Source organism: Micropterus salmoides, unplaced genomic scaffold (assembly GCF_014851395.1).
Source record: "Micropterus salmoides isolate LMB-PRFRI ecotype aquatic unplaced genomic scaffold, ASM1485139v1 Ms_hic_scaffold_18, whole genome shotgun sequence".
Lineage (NCBI taxonomy): Eukaryota > Metazoa > Chordata > Actinopteri > Centrarchiformes > Centrarchidae > Micropterus > Micropterus salmoides.
Window position 1 is genome coordinate 30,023,407 of NW_024040928.1, and position 19,064 is coordinate 30,042,470.

The window sequence follows — 19,064 nt, forward strand, 5'->3', positions numbered from 1 at the left end:
CAGCATAAACTCAGCTCATTTAGTCAATTTTGTATAAAGCATAAAGCTGCCAGGATCCCAAATACAAAGAAAACGTCACTTTGAAAATGTACAAATCTTTAGTAATATTTCACTCAAATGTTTTTTTATTATATATCTTATAGAACCAGTTATACAAAATACAGTTACACTGTTTATCCACACAAATCCAGCAGGAACATGAAACAGTCACTGTAAATAAAACGTGAATCAGTGGACTCACAGATGAAACAGAAATATAACTGAGAGACAAACAACGAAGACCCTTAAGTTCACGCTCTCACAGAATCAGGGGTTTGATTTTAATTCTTGTTTTCAGACGCAAAAACTTTGGATAATCTGTTTTTTAACCGTCTGTTTTGACTCTGCAGGATCCTCCTCCTGCTCCTCCTCCTCCTGCTCCTCATGAAGTCTGTTTCCAGCTAAAAACAATAAACACTTTACCCAGAATAAGCTACTCTGCTGCCAAACGGATGTCAACCTTCAGCCACAGGCGGACCGGGACCAAAGTCCAGTGGACCTTTTTTTTTTTTTTCTCTCGTTTGATTGAAGCAACTTGTGAAGTTTCTGATTGTTTACGTGAAACAAAGAGAATCGACTGTTTTTCAGACTGACCCGGCGGGAATCTTCAGGTTTTTCATTTGATTCTGGGGACACAAACAAAAACACCTGCAGAGTTCATCGGTTCGTGAGCAGCGTTCAGCCAGACGATTCCCAAACTTTCACTTCAAGTAAAGTTTTCGCAGTCAGTTCTGCTTCCTGTCCGTCCCGACAGAGCTGACCTCTGAGTGGACGGATGGATAATAAGACCTGGACACGGCGGCTTGCCTCAAACTTTGCAGCCCAAAAAGCTTGTCCCCCATTAAACAGATGCACCTAAAAAAAATTTGAATATCGTGGAAAAGTTTATTTTCTTCCATAATTAAAGTCAAAAACTGAAACATTCGTGTATTTTAGATCCATTACACGTAAGTTTTTTTGTTTTAATCTTGATGATTACGGCTCGTGGAAATCAAAACTCCAGGATCTCAAAATGTTTTAGAAATTTAGAATAAAGAGTTTATAATGCAGAAAGGTCGACCTGAAACTTTACCCTCTCAGTCTGATTCTGCTGCTCAGCATGTTCAGATTTTTTTAGATGCACGTGTAAAAGAAAGTGAAGCTGCTGACAGGACATTTTGAACTGCAAACAGGCTCAACAATGACTCTGTCTATTATGAGGTTTTGATCCACGGAGGTTCCTCGAGCTGAGAAACACAACCGTTCACATTCAGTGGGCCACGAACCCCAGAAGGAAACCAGGGAAGCTAGAAACCTGTTTGCCGTGAGCCAACCCTCCAGGAAGTGTCTCTGCTTTGAAGCCAATCTGACACAGCGGCCAGACGGTGTAATTACAGCTTCCTGGTCACATGATGCACACTTACCCCATAAAATAAATTATCCCACAGACTTAACACTGTGAGAAGAAGAGGCTGTAAAACAGGGGATCATTTTGACCCCGGAGACTCGTTTCACTGTCAGAATTTGATCCAAAAACCGAAAACATTTTGAAAGTCTTGATAAGCTGCACGATTAAATCACCTTTAGGTCTAGTAACACATCCATGGCTGGGAGTCCAAACCGGAGGACGCTATTGATCGAAAGTCTATCAGAGTGTGAAGCTGATGATACACGGGGAAACTTTTTGAGTAATGTTGCTGGGCAATCTTGCTGGTGGCAAGTCCGACTATGTTTTGAACGGATGCTGCTTCAAACTGCACGTCTGCAGTGACGTGAAGCGCGACATGTTTATTAACATTTAATCTAAACCACCAACGTGTTGCTTCACTCGCTCTGAAGACTGTTGCTTCTGAACAGAATGTTTTTCACCACAACGTCGAAACTTTCAGAACAGCCGTGACTTGCATCCTGTGTGATATTAAAAAGTCTTAAATTTTATTGAACCTGCAGAAACGCTGTCAGCGATGTGAGACTTATTTAAAAACAAGTAATGCCTTATTTTTTATTTGACGTATTCAATGTGAGATCTGTGTCCACCCGGCAGAGATGCATGACGCTCAGATTAACTGGAATCATTTCTGACATGCAGGTTTTTGACTCCGTGCAGGTGAACTTTGTTAAATAAATCTGCAGCGTCGTGGTGCAGCTGAAGGCCGCAGATATGAACTCTGATGTTGACTCATGTTGTCTTTACTCTGGTGACGATGTATCTTAGTAACAGACATTTATCATCCAATCAGATTTGACCTGCCGATTGGATGATTGATAACTTCCAGTCTCTGTGTGCCATTTTTCATTCAGTTCAATGACAGAAACATTATGCACAGATTGTGGTTTTGTGCCAAGAATTTCTCCTCCCGCTGTTTACATTACCAACTGTGGATTTCAATAAAACACACTTTTAAAAAAGAAAGAGTCTTTTTGTTTGTAGTTAAAAGAATAAATCAGGTTGAATGTGGCCAAAACTCCCCCAGATGTCACGTGTGTTTCAGGACAACTACAACAAAATGTCCCGTGTGATGTTTTGAAAAACATCTTTTCTGGGTAAAAACTATGAATAAGCTTAAAGGAAAAATCTTTCACTAGGTTATCAGACTTCACTTTCTCTTTATTTGAATGTTTTTTCTTATTGTTTGTCTCTTATAAATAATAAATGACAAAACTAGTTCTAAATTTATTTATTTAGTCAGTTTTGTTTCCTTCATATATACATTAAAGGAAAAATCCTTAAAATGCCAGTTAGTTTCTTTGTCTGATACTTAAGGACAAAAAAATGACACATGTATAACTAAAAAAATAAATGCAGCAATGAATAATGAAATATATAAATAAATAAAAAATAAATTTGATTTTGGTAATGAAAAAAATATTTCTGTATGTTTACATTCATTTATTCAATTATTTATTTTTTCTTATGTAAGTTTATCATTTATTTATAAAGGCAAAATGAATAAATTATATGTAAAACATTAAGATTAGGTTTATTATTGTTTGACCATTATAATTATAAAAGACAAAAAATAACACAAGTATAAATAAATAAACACACGCAGAGATAAATAATTAAACATATAAAGAGATTAAAACTAAATACAATGAAAAAGAATGAGGTCATCCCGGCCGCTGGGTGGCGTCTCCCGCTGTGACGTAGATTTACGGGCTCTGTCGTTGACCTCTCGAGCAGCCAATCAGAGCGCTCGAGCGGGCCCAACCCGGCAAACCGGAAACAGCTGTTACGTGAGCTTCGCCTTCGGAGGGAAATATTTTTATAAAAACGTCTGATTTCAGAGGGAAAATGAAGCTTAAACATTTTGGTTCAAAGCCTGAAAGCTGAATAAACGTGAGGAGCGACGCGTTCCGTTAACCAGGAGCAGAAACACGCGATAGTTCCGTCTTTAAGTCGGTGTTTGTTGTGTCGCAGTGGCGGGTTATTGTTCCCCTGTTGTTCCACCCTTTGCCCCTTTTTTGGGCTAAAACCACCAAAGTTAGTTAAAGTTTTCCCACCCGGCGATGCTCAACACGGATCTAAGTGTAAAGTTTTAATAAAACGCGATGTGTAAAAGTATATTTTTGGCGCTAAATGTGGTTGACAACGCCTTTATATTCATGTAAACAAGGAAAAGCGCGGCGGCGGGAAACAAACAAATGCCACAAAAAACACAATCACACGTTTATAAAGACACTTTTATAAACACACTGTACACAGAATATAAAGTAAAACAAAAGCAGATTAATGTCAGACACGTTAAAATACTAAAGTAAGACTGAAGAGAGACACAAAGATGTTTGCACTTCACTCGGTTTACAAACACATTCAGTCCAGTTTGAGTGGAAATAATAACAGGATGTGTAAAACTGAATTATTACTTAAGTTGCACTTGTGTTTATTTAACAGTGTTGAAACTCTGGAGCCATTTAAATGTAAATTAAACAAGTTACCGCGCGTTAACCGGCTAATAATCACATTACGGAAGCTAATTAACTTTTAGCGATTCGTAACATCACGTTTAACGTTTTAAGGCTGTTTTAATACCACAGTTTATCTTTTTTTTAATGTGAAACAAACGTGTGTTTCGCGTTAAACTCGTGAAATGTTGCGTAAACACTTTATATTTAATGGTTTTGTAACGGCGGTTTCGGGCTGTTTTGTAACTCTGCTCAAACAAAGACGTTTGAATTTCCCGCAGCTTTTCAGGAGGCACGTGAACGCCGCTCTGCGCCTGATTGGCTCCGTCGCCCCGTGAGTTTAAAGAGCCGTCGCGAGCCGCGTTCCTATTGGCCGGCGGCGTTCTAGCGGGAAGATTCCATATAAAAAGGGCTGGAGCGCACAGCAGAAGCCGCTTCACTGTCTCTCCGCTCCTCGTCCGTGTCGCTGCTGGTCTAGAGTCTTTGTCTCTTTTTAAACATTTAACTTATCTTTTTATATTTATCTTTCTGTCAGTCTGAACTAAAGGAAACTGAAAATGCTTTCTGCTCGCGCTCCCCTGTCTGTCCACAACGAGAACACAGTCAGCAGCCAGATCAGCAAGATATCGCTGGACAAAGAAAACACGGTGAGAAGAAACTAAAGTTTATTTCAAATAAAAACCCCATTTTAACTCTCTGTAGTGTTTTTAAAGTTAAAACTCGGTGTTTAATCCTCCCCGGCAGCTTTTCTTTCCTGCTCGCCTCGTGTTTAATCAGTATTTCAGCTGCCGGTTTGATCCAATCAGCCGTATTGATCCTGGTGTTTTATCTTCCAGCCGCCGAGTCTGAACACGACCCGGATCCTGGCGTCTAAAACCGCGCGGAAGATCTTCGCCGACCCTGCGGTGAGTGACCCGATCATTTTAACGGGACACGTGATCAGCAGGTCACGTTAAAGGTATCGATCAGTTTGCATTGTGCTCGCGTGGCGCCTAAAGTGCCGGTTCTGGCGCCAACACGGACGATCAGCTGTTCATCAGGAGTCATCTGACGGACTCCTGTTTCTGCTTATTGACTAAATATTGATGAATTACAGACACAATATTGTGTTTTTAATGATCTGCAGCCAAATTTACAGCTTTGTAACCTTTTATAAACAGGAAGTGATCAGGATTATTAGCTGATTAACGGGAAACAGATCGGCTTTTATCTTTAAACACAAGCTGCAGGAAATGTATTCATCTGATATATAATTTTTTTTTTAATAGGCTGAAACTAATCACATTTTTTAATTGCCCATTAATCTGTTTTCTCAATTCATTGATTAGTAGTTTGGTTAATAAAATGTCTCAGAGCTCGAAGATTCAAACATCTTGTTCAAATATGTTCAGTTTATCTTCTCAGGAGTAAAGAAACAAACCTTCAGGTTTAACAGGCTGATATGACTTGAACTGATTTATCAGATTTATTTAACAGTTGCCAACTAATTAATTATTGCAGCTTAAAGTTGCCTGTATGAAGTATTGATCACTTAAATTGATGAGCTGCAGGTGAGGTTTGATCTTTAAACAGGAGCTGACTGACGGTTTGAAGTGTTTCTCGTGAGTTTGAGCTCCTCAGACGGTTTGTGGGTGACACTCTTGTGTTTTTTTTTTGTTTGTTTTTTCAGCCCAAAGCCATGAAGAGCAGTGGCGAGGAGGAGGAGCCTCTGCTGAAGGAGAACCCTCGCCGCTTCGTCATCTTCCCCATCCAGTACCACGACATCTGGCAGATGTACAAGAAGGCCGAGGCCTCTTTCTGGACCGCAGAGGAGGTACGAGAAGCCGCGAGCCAGAGCTTCAGATGATCACCTGATTGGGTGCAGGTGTTGATGATGTCACGTGTGTGTGTTCAGGTGGATCTGTCCAAGGACATGCAGCACTGGGAGTCTCTGAAGGACGAGGAGCGCTACTTCATCTCGCACGTGTTGGCGTTCTTCGCCGCCAGCGACGGCATCGTCAACGAGAACCTGGTGAGCCCCGCCCACATATTGATTACCTATTTAGTTTAATGATGACATCATCGTCAGCTGGTGGAATAATCGCAGTAGACGTACTGATTTTAGATGATTAACTTCTGACGCTTCATCAAAGTGCAGATCTTTAAATGTTTAGGTGTTAAATGATTTGAAGCTGGTTGCTTTTAATAATCAGTTCCTCGATTGATCACATGAAGTTTAATGACTTCAGTTTCCATCATGTCAGATCTGAAGATGATCTATGGTTTATTTCTTTGGTCTGTTGTCTCATTGGTTCTCCGTGTGACCACCAGGTGGAGCGCTTCACACAGGAAGTGCAGGTGACGGAGGCCAGGTGTTTCTACGGTTTCCAGATCGCCATGGAGAACATCCACTCAGAGATGTACAGCCTCCTGATCAATACCTACATCAAGGAGCCCACAGAGAGGTGAGAGGCCGCCGTCTGGTGTCAGGATGTGAAACCCTGGCAACAATCTGTCAAAGTCTCAGGAGGAGTAAGAACTTAATATTTAACGATACACCGCGCCCTGCTTTGTCCTGTCTCACGCTGCGTTCAATGACCCACAGAGAATACCTGTTCAACGCCATCGAGACTCTGCCGTGCGTGAAGAAGAAGGCCGACTGGGCGATCAACTGGATCGGCAACAAGAACGCCAACTACGGTAAGCCCGCTGCCCGAGACGCCGCGTGGCGTTCACATTACACTCTGATCGCACGTTGATATTCATCTTCTGGTATTGATCGTGACTCTGGTTCCTCCAGGAGAGCGCGTGGTGGCCTTCGCCGCCGTGGAGGGAATCTTCTTCTCTGGTTCCTTTGCCGCCATCTTCTGGCTGAAGAAGAGAGGCCTGATGCCCGGCCTGACCTTCTCCAACGAGCTCATCAGCAGAGACGAGGTGGGTGGTGCGTTCAGGGTCTCGTCTCTGTGTTGTGTTCAGGGTCTCATCTCTCTGTAGTAACGCTCTGTGTTGCGTTCAGGGTCTGCACTGTGACTTCGCCTGTCTGATGTTCAAACACCTGGTGAACAAGCCGTCGTCAGAGACCGTCAGCAGCATCATCAGGAACGCCGTGGAGATCGAGCAGGTGGGTCAGACGTGCCGATGTGGAGCTCCTGAACCTGGTCTGGTCTCTGCTGGTCTTAACGGTTTGTGTTGTGTTCAGGAGTTCCTGACCGAGGCTCTGCCGGTGAAGCTGATCGGGATGAACTGTGAGCTGATGAAGCAGTACATCGAGTTTGTAGCTGACAGGCTGATGCTGGAGCTCGGCTTCTCAAAGGTAAGACCAGGACCCAGTAGGACCACCTGCGCACCAGGTCCCCCAGTAATTTTAGCACTTTTGGTGGCCTTAAAGTATTTTTATTATGGACGTTTATTCTTCCGCATCGAAGTTTCATTTGAGATCTGTGGTGCGTTTATGAGAAACAGAATTATGAGCGTTTCTGAAAAAGACTGCCGGCTCGACGAGGCGGCGCTGTTCCCCTGTAGAGGAGCAGGAGGTCTGTAATGATGAGAAGCGCAGGGGTACGGACCTCAGCCAATCATGGGGGCTGAGTGCTGCTGCAGACGCTCTGATTGGAGGACGAGTGGTTCACCGACAGACGAGCAGCAGCACGAGACAGACGCCCGACTGAACAGACCTCAGATGTAGTCCGTCAGTTTGTTACAGGAGTTTAAACGTTACACATGTGACCCCCCCCCCCCCCCCTTAACGCCATGACAGGTTTAGACCCGGGTCAGGATCTTCAGACGTCTCCTGCTGTTCAGGTTATTTTAATCTCAGAGGGTTTAAAATCTGACCGTGTCTCTGCAGCTCTACCGGGTGGAGAACCCCTTCGACTTCATGGAGAACATCTCTCTGGAGGGAAAGACCAACTTCTTTGAGAAGCGCGTGGGCGAGTACCAGAGGATGGGCGTGATGTCCGGCGCCACGGACAACACCTTCAGGCTGGACGCAGACTTCTGAGGACCGGGTGGACTGACCCGGTCTCACACACTCCACACTCCGACGCCGCTCTGATGCAGAGACACATGAACTTGATGCTGGCTGAAATATATCTGAGCTTTTCAGCCAATCAGAGCAGCGACAGTAAAGGCGGCGGCGCCACAGACCCGTCTTATTATCTGAATATCTGCTGAGGGGAAATATGGAACTTGAACCCAGCAGGCAACAGATGACCCGGTGACGTTTGGACCAGAACCCTTCGTTTTATGTTATTAACTTTATAAAGTTTTCTTTTTTATATAAATTTACTATATTAGTAGGTTTTTATATCAGCTGGTGGTTTTAGGTTATTTTCTGTGTAATCTGTACAGTTTGGTTTGTAATAAAGTCTGATGTGCTCCTTATAAAAGATTCTGTTTGTCGCTACACTTTAAAGTTTAAATTCTGCAGTTTGGGTTTTATTCTCTTTACTAACAGGAGGTGGCGTCTGTTACCTGTGGGCGGAGCCAGGCTAGCGGTTTCCCCCTGTTCCCAGTCTCTATGCTAAGCTACGCTAACCAGCTGTAGCTTCATGTTAACGCATACCAGGAACGAGGGGTCTGAGATTAACTTGTCTCTGTAGTGAAAAGAAGCATCAAAATGACAAAGTCAGATCAGTGATGGTTTGTTTGGGGTTTTTTTTTTTTTTTTGAGGGGTCAAAGACTAAGTTTTATAATCAACTAGTTTCTTTTTGTGACGTCTTCAAATCAACATTTAGTTTGACCAACAGTTGAAAAACATGAAGCTGGAAACAGAATATTTAACAGAAGAAATCTGTTTTGAAAACAGATTAATAACTTTGATTTCTACAAATCTCTCGTCCCGTGTGGTGGTAAGAGATATTTTAAGGTTTGAGACTCTGTCTGACCGTTTTTATAAACCACTTTATCGTATTTGGCGGCCCGAAGAGGTCGACGCCATCAAATTTAAGATTTTATCTGGGGTGGAAAACAAAAGCCAGAACCTGTCTGTACTGGCAGAAACACCAGAGGCAGGGAGTCGTGTTCAACTGAAACTAAATATTAATGAGCTGATGTGGAGACGTGGGAAAGTAACCGCAGGCGAATCTCACTGTAATCATTTAATGATTCACAACTCGCTGTGGGAGGATGAGTTAAAAACACTTATTCTTTAGGATCAGACGGAGGTTCCTCATAGGTTAAAAAACATTTTCCAAACAGAACTGTGGTTTAAAGTCGTAACTTTTCTGTTTTGTGTTGAATTTAAATGATCTCTGGATGAATGTGGAACGTTTGAAGCATGATGGAAACTAACCAGGGACAAGTGCAGTTTAGAGGTACTTTTACTTTACTTGAGTTTTTCTACTTCTGCTCCATCTCACAGGGAGATATTTACTCCACTAAATTCATCTGACCGCTCCAGTTACTTTACAAAGTCACATTTTCACACAAACGCATGAAGAGTTTATAAAATGTTATAAATTAAACTCCAACAGCTGACAGGATTATTAGACTGACATTTAATTTAACTGCCAACAACTGTGATGGTTTAAGATGTTAAAACACTTAAAAGGAGTGAATCGTAAACTGTTTTTAATTTAATCAGAATAACGTTGAGCTTTGTTCTGTTGGACCAAACGTCACTTTGGGCCACAGAGACGCCATCTCTCTATTTTCAGAATTTCAAAAATCAATTAATGTAGAAAACAATCAGCAGCTGCGGTTTGATCAGTTCAACAACTACAGCAGCAACATCCTGCTTTACTTTAACGCTGAAGTCATAATAATCTAATATATGATGGTACAACAGTCTCAGGACAGAGAGTACTTTAACTTTTAGTACTTTAAGTACATTTTCCTGATTATACTTGCTTACTTTTACTTTACTGCAGTAAAGCATCTGAGTACTTAATCTTAACGGTCAGTGTTGAACTATATTTATATTTGTATTGATCCTCAGTGTTGATCAGCTGTTTTTCTCTCAATAAGTTTCATTATTGGAATCATGAGACGTTGAATCAGCCTCTCCCACCAAACCACTGCAATCTGCAAGGAGAGGACAGCCACGTCATCACGCCGCACCACACTCTGCATTAAAACGTCCTGAGCGTACTGACGTTATGTGTCTCATCCTTGTACGCAGCGTCCTCGCTGTCTAAGCAGGAAGTAAAGCAGAAGCTAAGTTCGGTCCGCAGGTGTTCTGATCCAGGATGTCGATTTCAAACCCGAGACAGACCTTTCGGAACCCGGTACCATGTTGTCTGCGTTTGTTCTTCTGTGTTATCGTTTTAAAAATCATTTTTATTTTCGTTATAATTCATCGTATGACGTAAGGTGTCGCTCAGGAGGCGAGCTAGCGTCCTAGCTAAGCGCCTAGTTTTAAAGTGATGAATAAAATATGTCTAATGTGACGTTTTCCTCTATAACATGTCTTTAAATATTAATTTAGGTCAAGTTAGTATTTCTCGTGAATTCGGCATATATGTCATACTCCAAATAACTTTATTTCAGTAAAAATCTGCTCCTGAAAGTTTTATTTCCTAAATTAATTCCGCTCAGTAACGTTAAAGAATATTTTATGCGGACTCTTAATCATGTTTTATTTGCACTTGAGCCTTGTTGGGTGTGTTTCATAGGGGCCGAATTAAAGAGCGGGCCCTTATAGTTGTATTTATTATTTAGATTGAGTCACTTTTGCTGATTAGCGTTTGAAAATACACGAGGAAATATTAAAACATTAGTAAATTTAAAGACGTTTGGCGTCGATTACAGATTAGACCGCAACAAACGATTATTTTCATCATCAATTAATCTGCAGATTATTTGTTCAGTTTATTGATTGGAAAAAATGTACAGCCCTGTCACCAAACTCTCCCCAGATGTTTCCAGCTGTTTAATCTCCTGAATATTTCTGACCCCCCCCCCCACACACAGATGGTTCCCTTTGCTGGGACGATCCTGGGCGGGTTGCTGCCCGGTGAGATGGTTCTCTTTCAGGGCTCAGTGCCGTCCAACGCTGACAGGTGAGGACTCACAACACAAAGTCATGAAGGAGGATCAACCTGGTTTTACACCTGTGTTTACAAGCTGATGGTGACATCTCTAGATTTTATTTTAAAAAGACCTGAAACATGTGGAGTTTTCTTTTGTTTAGACAGAGCCAGGTTAACGCACCCGCCCTGTTTTCCCTCCGTGCTGTCTTGCAGGTTCCAGATAGATTTCACGTGCGGCAGCAGCATGAAGCCGAGGGCCGACGTGGCGTTTCACTTCAACCCGAGGTTCCAGAAGTCTCCGTGTATCGTCTGCAACTCATTGCAGGGGGAGCGCTGGGGCCGAGAGGAGATCCTGTACGAGATGCCCTTCGCTGCCGGGGCCACGTTCGAGATCATCGTCCTCGTCCTGAAGGACAAGTTTAAGGTGAGAGACGAGCAGCTGCAGGAGGCTGTGACAACACGACCGATATCACCAGTCAGTAGTGATCTAAATTAAAATTCAACATGGAGGAGTTTGACAGATTTAATAAGTTCATCCACTGATCATGATAGAAAATATGAAATGACTGACGTAAACAAACCTTTCCCAAACCTGTTTTCACAATCATCAAACTTTATGTAGTAAAATGACTTCACACCATGATCACATTTAATCACAAAGAAGTACAGAAGTCCGAACTTGGCAAATCAGTGTTGAGAAACAGCCCTGGTTTGTATAAAAATAAATAAATAAATGTGTGATCAGACATCTCAGATTTGGCCAATAACAGTCAATATTATCAGTATTTTATGCAAGTCCAAAATAAGAATAAAACTGTGTTTTTACTTCCCCCATTAATCATTTCACATCCAACCCCTAGGTTGAGAAGGACTGGACTAAACTAACTGTATATAAATGTCTTTTTTATATTTCCCTGTTCCTTGTTGCTTACTAGTGCTGTTTTAACTACATGAACCTGATAATACTGTTGTTCTTTTACTGCTGATACTTTAACTGCATGAAGCTAATAATTACTTTTATTGAAGTAAGGACTCTAACGTGTAATGTGGTATTTTTACACTGTTGTACTGCTGCTTTTACTTAAATTAAGGATCTGAGTACATGTTCTTCCCCTGTTCCAGGTGGCGGTGAACGGAGGTCATGTGTTGGAGTATAAACACAGAGTGGACCTGGACCGGGTCGACACTCTGTACATATCTGGAAAGGTCAACGTTGAAGCTATAGGCATCCTCCCGAGCTCTGTGAGTCACTCTGTTAAAACCTCTGTGATAGAAAAAAAAATTTGTGGTTTTGTCCCTTCATGTGATAAAACTTGTGATGAAGATGACGAGATGTTTTGTTGTTGTTGTTTTCAGAGTTCAGATTCTCCTGCAGCCAGTCTGACCAGCCAGAACTCAGAGATGAATGTAAGAACAAACTGTCTGAACTGTTTTTCAATTAATGTTTACCTTTTGAGGTGTCAATGACATCAGAGAAAAACACTAAATGTGTCCTTCATTTAATATGTTTCATATATCAAGAAATGTTTTGGTTGTTGAACAGAAGTCCCATCAGGTTCTGTTCTGATCTTAGATAAGAATTTGTTTTAATATTTTCAAAGTTTAATTGTTACCATGTTTAAATACAGTTGAGTGTCATCAGCATATAAATAATGTCCACAAGGGGAGGTGTGTTGACAGAAAACAACAGAGGACCTAAAGTTGGAGCCCTGTGGTACACCACAATTAAAATTAAACATTATGTGTTTTTACTGACAAACTAATTATAGATAAACATTTTTTTTTTTACTTTTCTTCTTCTTCTTTTTTTGTTTATCTTCCAGCAGATAATCTCCTCTTCAGGCGACTTGGTGAGTTTTACTGATGCATGATGGTCGATGTTGTTGTTTACGTAATTATTCTCATTTTCTTTGGAAAAACACATTAAAATTAATTATGTTGTGATTTTTGCAAGGAGCTGTACCAAACAAAGATGTTTTCTTAAGTCTGTAAAATATGATGTGTAGGCCAGGATATCTCTCAGGGTTCCCACGCCTCTTGGAACACCTGGAAAACAGTAGACCCATTTTCCAGTCATGAAAAACGAGAGAATTGTCAGTTAGTTTAACATTAAGTTGGGGCAGTGTTATAAACACCCCCCCCCCCCCAAGTCACAGTGTAGCACAGGTTGGTGACATTAATTCAAATTTCGAAATAATGTAAATTGCATTATTCTCTGACGGAAAATATTAGTGACCGCTAGCTGGTAACTGTGGTTGTTTTTTATTATATTTATGTTTTCTTCTCTGCTTCTTTTAAACGATTGAATGTTAAATATTGGGTGGCGATAGAGCAGTGGTTAACACACAAGCCTTTGGTGTGGGAGATCCGGGTTCAGCTCCCCACTGTGACACGTCCACCGTGGTGTCCCTGAGTAAGACACTTAACCCCTCGTTGCTCCAGAGGTGTACGACCTCTGACATGTATAGCAACTAAAAAGGTCGGACAAAGTGAGTAAATGAATTGAATTTATATTTGCACACCTGTGACGTAGTCCCAAATATTGGCAAGAAAATGGAATCAATCAGAATGTAGTGACAAAATCAGAAGTACTGATAGTGAATCAGGGCAGAATGTAGTTGCTCGTGTTTTCAGATCAGCTTTCTTCCTTGTTTGGTCTCTCAGCTGATCTGAGACCTGGTTCTGAGTGTCCCTGATCTTCTGCCTGATGAAAGCTTGTTTTCTACAGAGCGTTCCCTTCAGAGGTGAGCTGGTTAAAGGGCTGAGAGTCGGAAAAAGCATCAGAATTAAAGGAGAAACCAATCAGAACGCACAGAGGTAAACAACACACCTGTCTAACTTTAGCTCCTTCAGCCTGAAGGTGGTAAACCTGATCTGTTTACATAATTTTCTGGTTCTGGTTCAGTTTTGGTGTAAACCTGCGAGTGTCCGGCAGCACTGACATCGCTCTTCATCTGAACCCTCGTCTGAAGAAAAAGGTCTTCGTCAGAAACTCCTTCCTGTCCGAGTGCTGGGGCCCCGAGGAGAAAACCCTGGCCTCCTTCCCCTTCACTGCGGGAAAGTACTTCGAGGTACCCGGCCAACGCCAGACGCTCATTGAGCACGTTTTAAATGTTTGCTTTCTGGTTTCACGTGACTTAAAATCTAAAGAAAACCCTTCAGCCTTCCTCGTGATGATGCCGCGATCATTTTGTTCTGATGGAAGCGTAACTGGAATATATTTAGTATATCCCGCCATCCCCTGTAAACTTTGGAGTGCCCCAGGGCGCCATTTCGGGCCCCGTTTCATTGTCATTGCATATGATCCTTGTTGGAGCATTTATACAACAGTGAAATATTTGTACATTTATATTTAGCTGTTTATATTTTGCTGAGGTTAAGCTGCTCTGTAGTTTCATATATTTTATCATATGAGGCTGACAGCTCTGCTGCTGTCAGAAGTTTTAAATCGGCCAGTGTGATGAGACATTGATGTTTTTAAACCTCCTGAAATTAATTTAATTTACTGAAGTGTCTTACATAATGTGAATGTCATGGGTGATAGATGATTACGATGATTTATCTTTATAAGAAGCACCGCAGTGGAAGGTGTCGTGTTTATTGTAAAGCACTTTGTGATCTCTGGGTTTGATAAGTGCTTTATAAATAAACAGTCGCTGTGTTTCCCCTGCAGATGATCATCCTGTGTGACTCTCAGCAGTTCAAAGTCGCCGTCAACGGGCTCCACCAGCTGGACTACAAGCACCGAGTCCAGGACCTGAGCCGCATCAACCAGCTGGAGGTGCTGGGTGACGTCACGCTGCTGGACGTCAAGATCCTCTGACTGTCGCTGGGCGTCTTTTCACAGATTATAACATGTACTAACTTGTCAAAGGCGGGGTAAGCGATTCTGGAGAAATCCAACATCATGATACAGTGCGAACGGGTTAGCATACTGTCGTTACAGCTGCTGCGAAGCTAACAGGAAGCTAACATGCAGAGAGGACGAGACGGCCCCAGAGCAGCACAGCAGCTCCAGACAGCGACACCAGCAGCTCTCCTGCTGCTACAGCTAACATCACAACAACAGCATGTCTCGGTGAACTAGAAAGTGGGAGAGTTATTTAACATTACTGACACACGAATCGAATCATGGCTGGAATAGTGTTGTCTTTGTAACTCTATTATCAGAGGCAGAGCTGAGTACAAACACCTGATTTATTTTCAGAGCTCGCAGAACAGGCAGCTAGCGGGATGTGAGGAGATACTCACTGAATCTGACGTGTGTTGGATTTGAATCGCTGACTCCACCTTTAAAGTTAAATAATCACCTCCTTTTATAATCACTAACAGCAGCGTCAGACAGTAACAGAGCTGAATAATGAACAAACTGGTGTTTTATATTTCTGCAGGTTGTTGTCGTGACGGATTTTGATCATGAACGTGTCTTTAAATGTTCAAGCTTTATCACCTCAAACCTTAAAGCTAGAAATCAGATGTGAAATTAAGTGGTGTCTTTTATTAAAACAGAAAATGTCTTCAGAGTCTGAACCAAGTCACTGAGTATAAACTGATCTATGCTTGTTGTTTCTCTTAATGCACTTTATGAAGGCTTTAATTGTCAGAATGCATCATGTGAGTTTAAGGATGTAACCAAGTCAAATATAAATAATAATAAACAAACCACGTGAATCAGATGAACTTCGTCTTCTGTTGATCCCCCGCTGTGTGTCTAACTTAGTGCTGGAACAGGTTTGGTTTGTCAGTAGCAGTGGATCAAAAATAAACTCCTGAATTTTTGACAAGTTTGATCTCTTTACCGTAACACTGACTCAGCTGATTACGTGGACAGTGTTCAAGATTAAATCTGGCAGATCAAATCGATCAAATGTTCACATTATCAATATGATGAAGGTTCCTTTTAAAGTAACCCGCAGTTAGATGTTTGCACAATTTTAAAATAATTTATTATGCAACACAATTGAAGAAAACTTAAAATTAACTTGCTACTTTTAGCATACGTGAACTATGAGATGTATGAATGTAAGCACAGATTAAAGTATAAGTATTGTAGTGAATATATGTATGAATGAACTTGTTGCAAGAAAAACTATGTGAACCCTTTATCTGGATTTCTGCATAAAAGAAAATCAGCTTTTCAAAGCTCTGTCTCCACTGAAGAAGCAGCAGCAGCTGCTGTTTGTAAAGAGAAGAGAAAAAGCTTCCAGCACCTGGTGTTCCCAGGTAGTCTCCCATCCAAGTACTAACCAGGCCCCGCCCTGCTTACCTTCCAAGATAGGACGTGTTCTATTTAAAAAAATGTTTTATTTGATTTTAATTCTCAGATTTACATTGTTCAAACAAGACCAGAATTCTATGAACATTTACAGTTTCCTTATACCCACAGTTCAAAAATTATTCATTCCATTCTCCTCATAAATTAACTTCCAAACTCACGAAAAAGCTTTGCACTTTGACCCCTCTATACCTGCAGATCAATTCAATATCCACGTTAACCTTATTAGTAATTTTATTCAGCGCCATATTTGTGCAAATTGTGTTGTGTTTGATCAGGAAATAATTGGTCTCACACTCTTTGTTATTACCATGTTTTCTTCACATCCGATCCACAAACACTGCTGCACATTTTCTCTGCTGCCTTCTCCTTTATCACAACCATCTATAGACTTTGTTCAAACTCATGTCTTCCTATTCTCCACCACATACCACTCAGGCATGCTTTCCCCTCTTTTGACCACGCATACACTTTCAATGGTAGTGGCCCACTCTAAAGTTATACTTGCTTTGATCCTCTTGTATATTTTATTTACTTTCTCTCCGTTCTCCATCCCCTCCACGTCACACACCGTGGCATAGATGCAGTTCCCTCTGAGAAACCCAGGGAAAACCTCACACATGATGTCCTTAATTTGCTTTATTACTCCTTCCATAAATTTAGGTTCATATAGTGTTTTCCCACTGTGTTTACTTTTTTTCATTTAAAAACAATGGTAAATTCACCAACATTCACAAGAATTACGTCACATTCGTACTCCACCTTCAGTAGAAACCTCCACGCCTCTAACCCCTCCCTATAAATACTGTCATTGACTGTTTGAAACCCATGTACCAGCCATACTCCCCTATACCTCCCACATCTTCCATATATATATATATATATTTTTTTTTTTTTTCTTCCCCCAGGTACTCCTTCCACCCGATCTTCCCACCAAATATTTTTTTATCTTTATCTTTCGTCTTTATTCTCTGCGCTCCCTTTTTTATTTCTAGATCCATTAGATTTAGCCCTCCCTTGAAACTTTTGCACACCAATGTTTTCTGTGCAGTTTCATCTCCCTTCCCCTCCCATATAAAATCACACAATTTTGTTCAAATCAGTTATTACCCACTCTGGCATTTCAATTACATTCATCACATAAACACATACTGACAGCAACCAACTGTTGACAATTACTTTCTCTTTGAACTTTAACTTCCTTGCCCTCCACCTTCTGCATACAGTTCTTATTTTATTAATCACCCCTGTCCAAGTCACATCTGTTGCCTCCTTACTTTCCACCCCCAAATGTACTCCCAGCACTCTCATATGCCTTTCCTCCACCCTTAAACCTATGTCTACTCTCTCCACCCTACCTATACATTATCTCAGATTTGTCTTTATTCAACTTTGCACCTGAAGCTCTCTCATCTTTCTCCACCAGTTCCAATACCCTTTTAATGCCGTCTCCTCCCTAAACCATGATTGTTGTGTTGTCCGCAGATTGATTTATGACACACACCCCATATGGCAGCGTTATCCCTTCCACCCGCTGATCCCTCTTAATCAGCAAAGCTAGAGGCTGCACTGATAAAGCATAGATTAATGCTGACAGGGGACATCCCTGCATCAGACTCCCTATCTGAAGCCTATCGTTGAAACTCCATTCACCTTTACACAACTCATGTTTTCGCTTAACCGACAAAGATTCACGCTCTGTTGCCTCAAGCTATATAATATGTGTCGTCCTCAATTTGTCCAAATTTCACTTCACTTCTTCTAATAAACCAGACGACTACTCAGGCTGTAGACTGTATATGTCACGAACCCCCGGTCGTGACCCTGGCCTGCCTGTTGCCCTGAGGCTGCTGGTGGGCGTGGTGATCTGAGCTCCAGGCTTTCCCACCTGAAGCACATCCGCAATCAGCACACCAGGGCCTCTGCCTGCAATCAACACGCCTTTAAGAGATCTGCCAACCTTCCAATCACCGCCGGATCGTTGTACCTAACCGTACGAAAACGCCAGCCAGTTTTAGCCAGTCTTAGTTTCAGTATCTTGTCTGAACCTTTGTACCAGTGTTTAACTGCTCTCTCTGTCTCGACCTCAGGAAACCTGCACATGCATCACGTGGATTCCCTCCTGTGCCCCGGAATCATCTAAGCTTGGGGACCAGAACCGCAGGCCCTCAGAACGACCACCTCGCCCCAACCTCTCCCAGGTCACCTTGTGCTCAATAAACCACTTCTATGCAATTCTCTAGTCTGCGTTTGAGTTTCTGGCCCCCGGTCCTGACAGAACGATCTGGCCAGAATGGACTCAGCAGACCTAGAGCCGGTCCACCATGCAGTCTCCACTCAGGGAGCGATCTTGGACCAACACAGCACTGCCCTTCAGGAAATCATGGGAGGACTACAAGATCTGTCAATCCGCATGGGAAACCTCCAGGACTCCCTGCAAGGTCCTCCACCCGCACCTGCCGCATCAGCAGCCGCAAGCTCCGCCAGGAAACCGTGGGTATCCCCACCACAGAGGTATGATGGCAACTTAGGCCAATGCCAAACTTTCCTCATGCAATGTGGTCTTATCTTCGCTCTCCAACCCCTCACCTATGCCTCAGAAAGGTCAAATTGCCTACCTCATCGGATTGCTGCGCGGAGCAGCGTTGGAATGGGCCTCGGTTCACTGGAGGAGGCAGGACCGGATAACCACCTCTTATGCCGCCTTTACCACGGAGATGACTAAGGTATATGACCACCCGGTTCGAGGTAACGACGCCTCCATGAGACTGCTCACCCTCTGCCAGGGACTCCGGAGCGTGGCTGAGTACGCCGTTGAGTTCAGGACCCTGGCCATTGAGAGCGGATGGAATGAGGCGTCTCTTCTGTCGGTATTCACCAATGGGCTAAATGAACACTTGAAAGATGAACTAGT

General features: G+C 42.2%; 2 protein-coding genes and 1 non-coding gene across 4 annotated transcripts; all 3 read left to right on the forward strand.

Annotated features, from left to right (window-relative positions):
• The first annotated feature begins 4,366 nt into the window (after positions 1-4,366).
• LOC119909413 (ribonucleoside-diphosphate reductase subunit M2) lies at positions 4,367-8,291 on the forward strand. The gene is made up of 10 exons (XM_038727637.1): positions 4,367-4,571; positions 4,761-4,829; positions 5,594-5,737; positions 5,819-5,935; positions 6,235-6,368; positions 6,509-6,603; positions 6,704-6,837; positions 6,920-7,024; positions 7,103-7,216; positions 7,751-8,291. Exons 1-10 carry the CDS (start codon positions 4,482-4,484, stop codon positions 7,901-7,903), a joined length of 1,155 nt encoding a protein of 384 aa, XP_038583565.1. The 5' UTR covers positions 4,367-4,481; the 3' UTR covers positions 7,904-8,291.
• On the forward strand, positions 7,438-7,576 carry LOC119909617. Its single transcript, XR_005445504.1, has one exon. It is a non-coding gene; the product is annotated as a small nucleolar RNA SNORD94 (small nucleolar RNA).
• A 1,715-nt stretch (positions 8,292-10,006) lies between the features above and the next one.
• Positions 10,007-15,551, forward strand: lgals8a (galectin 8a). 2 transcript variants are annotated; one of them, XM_038727642.1, is made up of 9 exons: positions 10,007-10,131; positions 10,817-10,905; positions 11,089-11,299; positions 11,998-12,117; positions 12,232-12,282; positions 12,699-12,725; positions 13,604-13,692; positions 13,781-13,946; positions 14,549-15,551. In XM_038727642.1, the coding sequence occupies exons 1-9, from the start codon at positions 10,093-10,095 to the stop codon at positions 14,696-14,698; spliced, it is 942 nt and encodes a 313-aa protein (XP_038583570.1). In that variant the 5' UTR covers positions 10,007-10,092; the 3' UTR covers positions 14,699-15,551. The 2 variants fall into 2 exon arrangements, with proteins under 2 accessions (XP_038583570.1, XP_038583571.1); XM_038727643.1 differs by having other exon boundaries at positions 12,702-12,725.
• Positions 15,552-19,064: the final 3,513 nt, after the last annotated feature.

Excerpts from the sequence above, each read along its gene's own strand:
- LOC119909413 (XM_038727637.1), top strand. The coding sequence starts at position 4,482 with ATGCTTTCTGCTCGCGCTCCCCTGTCTGTCCACAACGAGAACACAGTC. Across the intron at positions 4,572-4,760 it reads CGCTGGACAAAGAAAACACG|CCGCCGAGTCTGAACACGAC; the intron begins GTGAGAAGAAAC and ends TTTATCTTCCAG. Across the intron at positions 6,838-6,919 it reads AGCTCATCAGCAGAGACGAG|GGTCTGCACTGTGACTTCGC; the intron begins GTGGGTGGTGCG and ends TGTTGCGTTCAG.
- lgals8a (XM_038727642.1), top strand. The coding sequence starts at position 10,093 with ATGTCGATTTCAAACCCGAGACAGACCTTTCGGAACCCG. Across the intron at positions 10,906-11,088 it reads GTGCCGTCCAACGCTGACAG|GTTCCAGATAGATTTCACGT; the intron begins GTGAGGACTCAC and ends GCTGTCTTGCAG. Across the intron at positions 12,726-13,603 it reads TCTCCTCTTCAGGCGACTTG|AGCGTTCCCTTCAGAGGTGA; the intron begins GTGAGTTTTACT and ends TGTTTTCTACAG.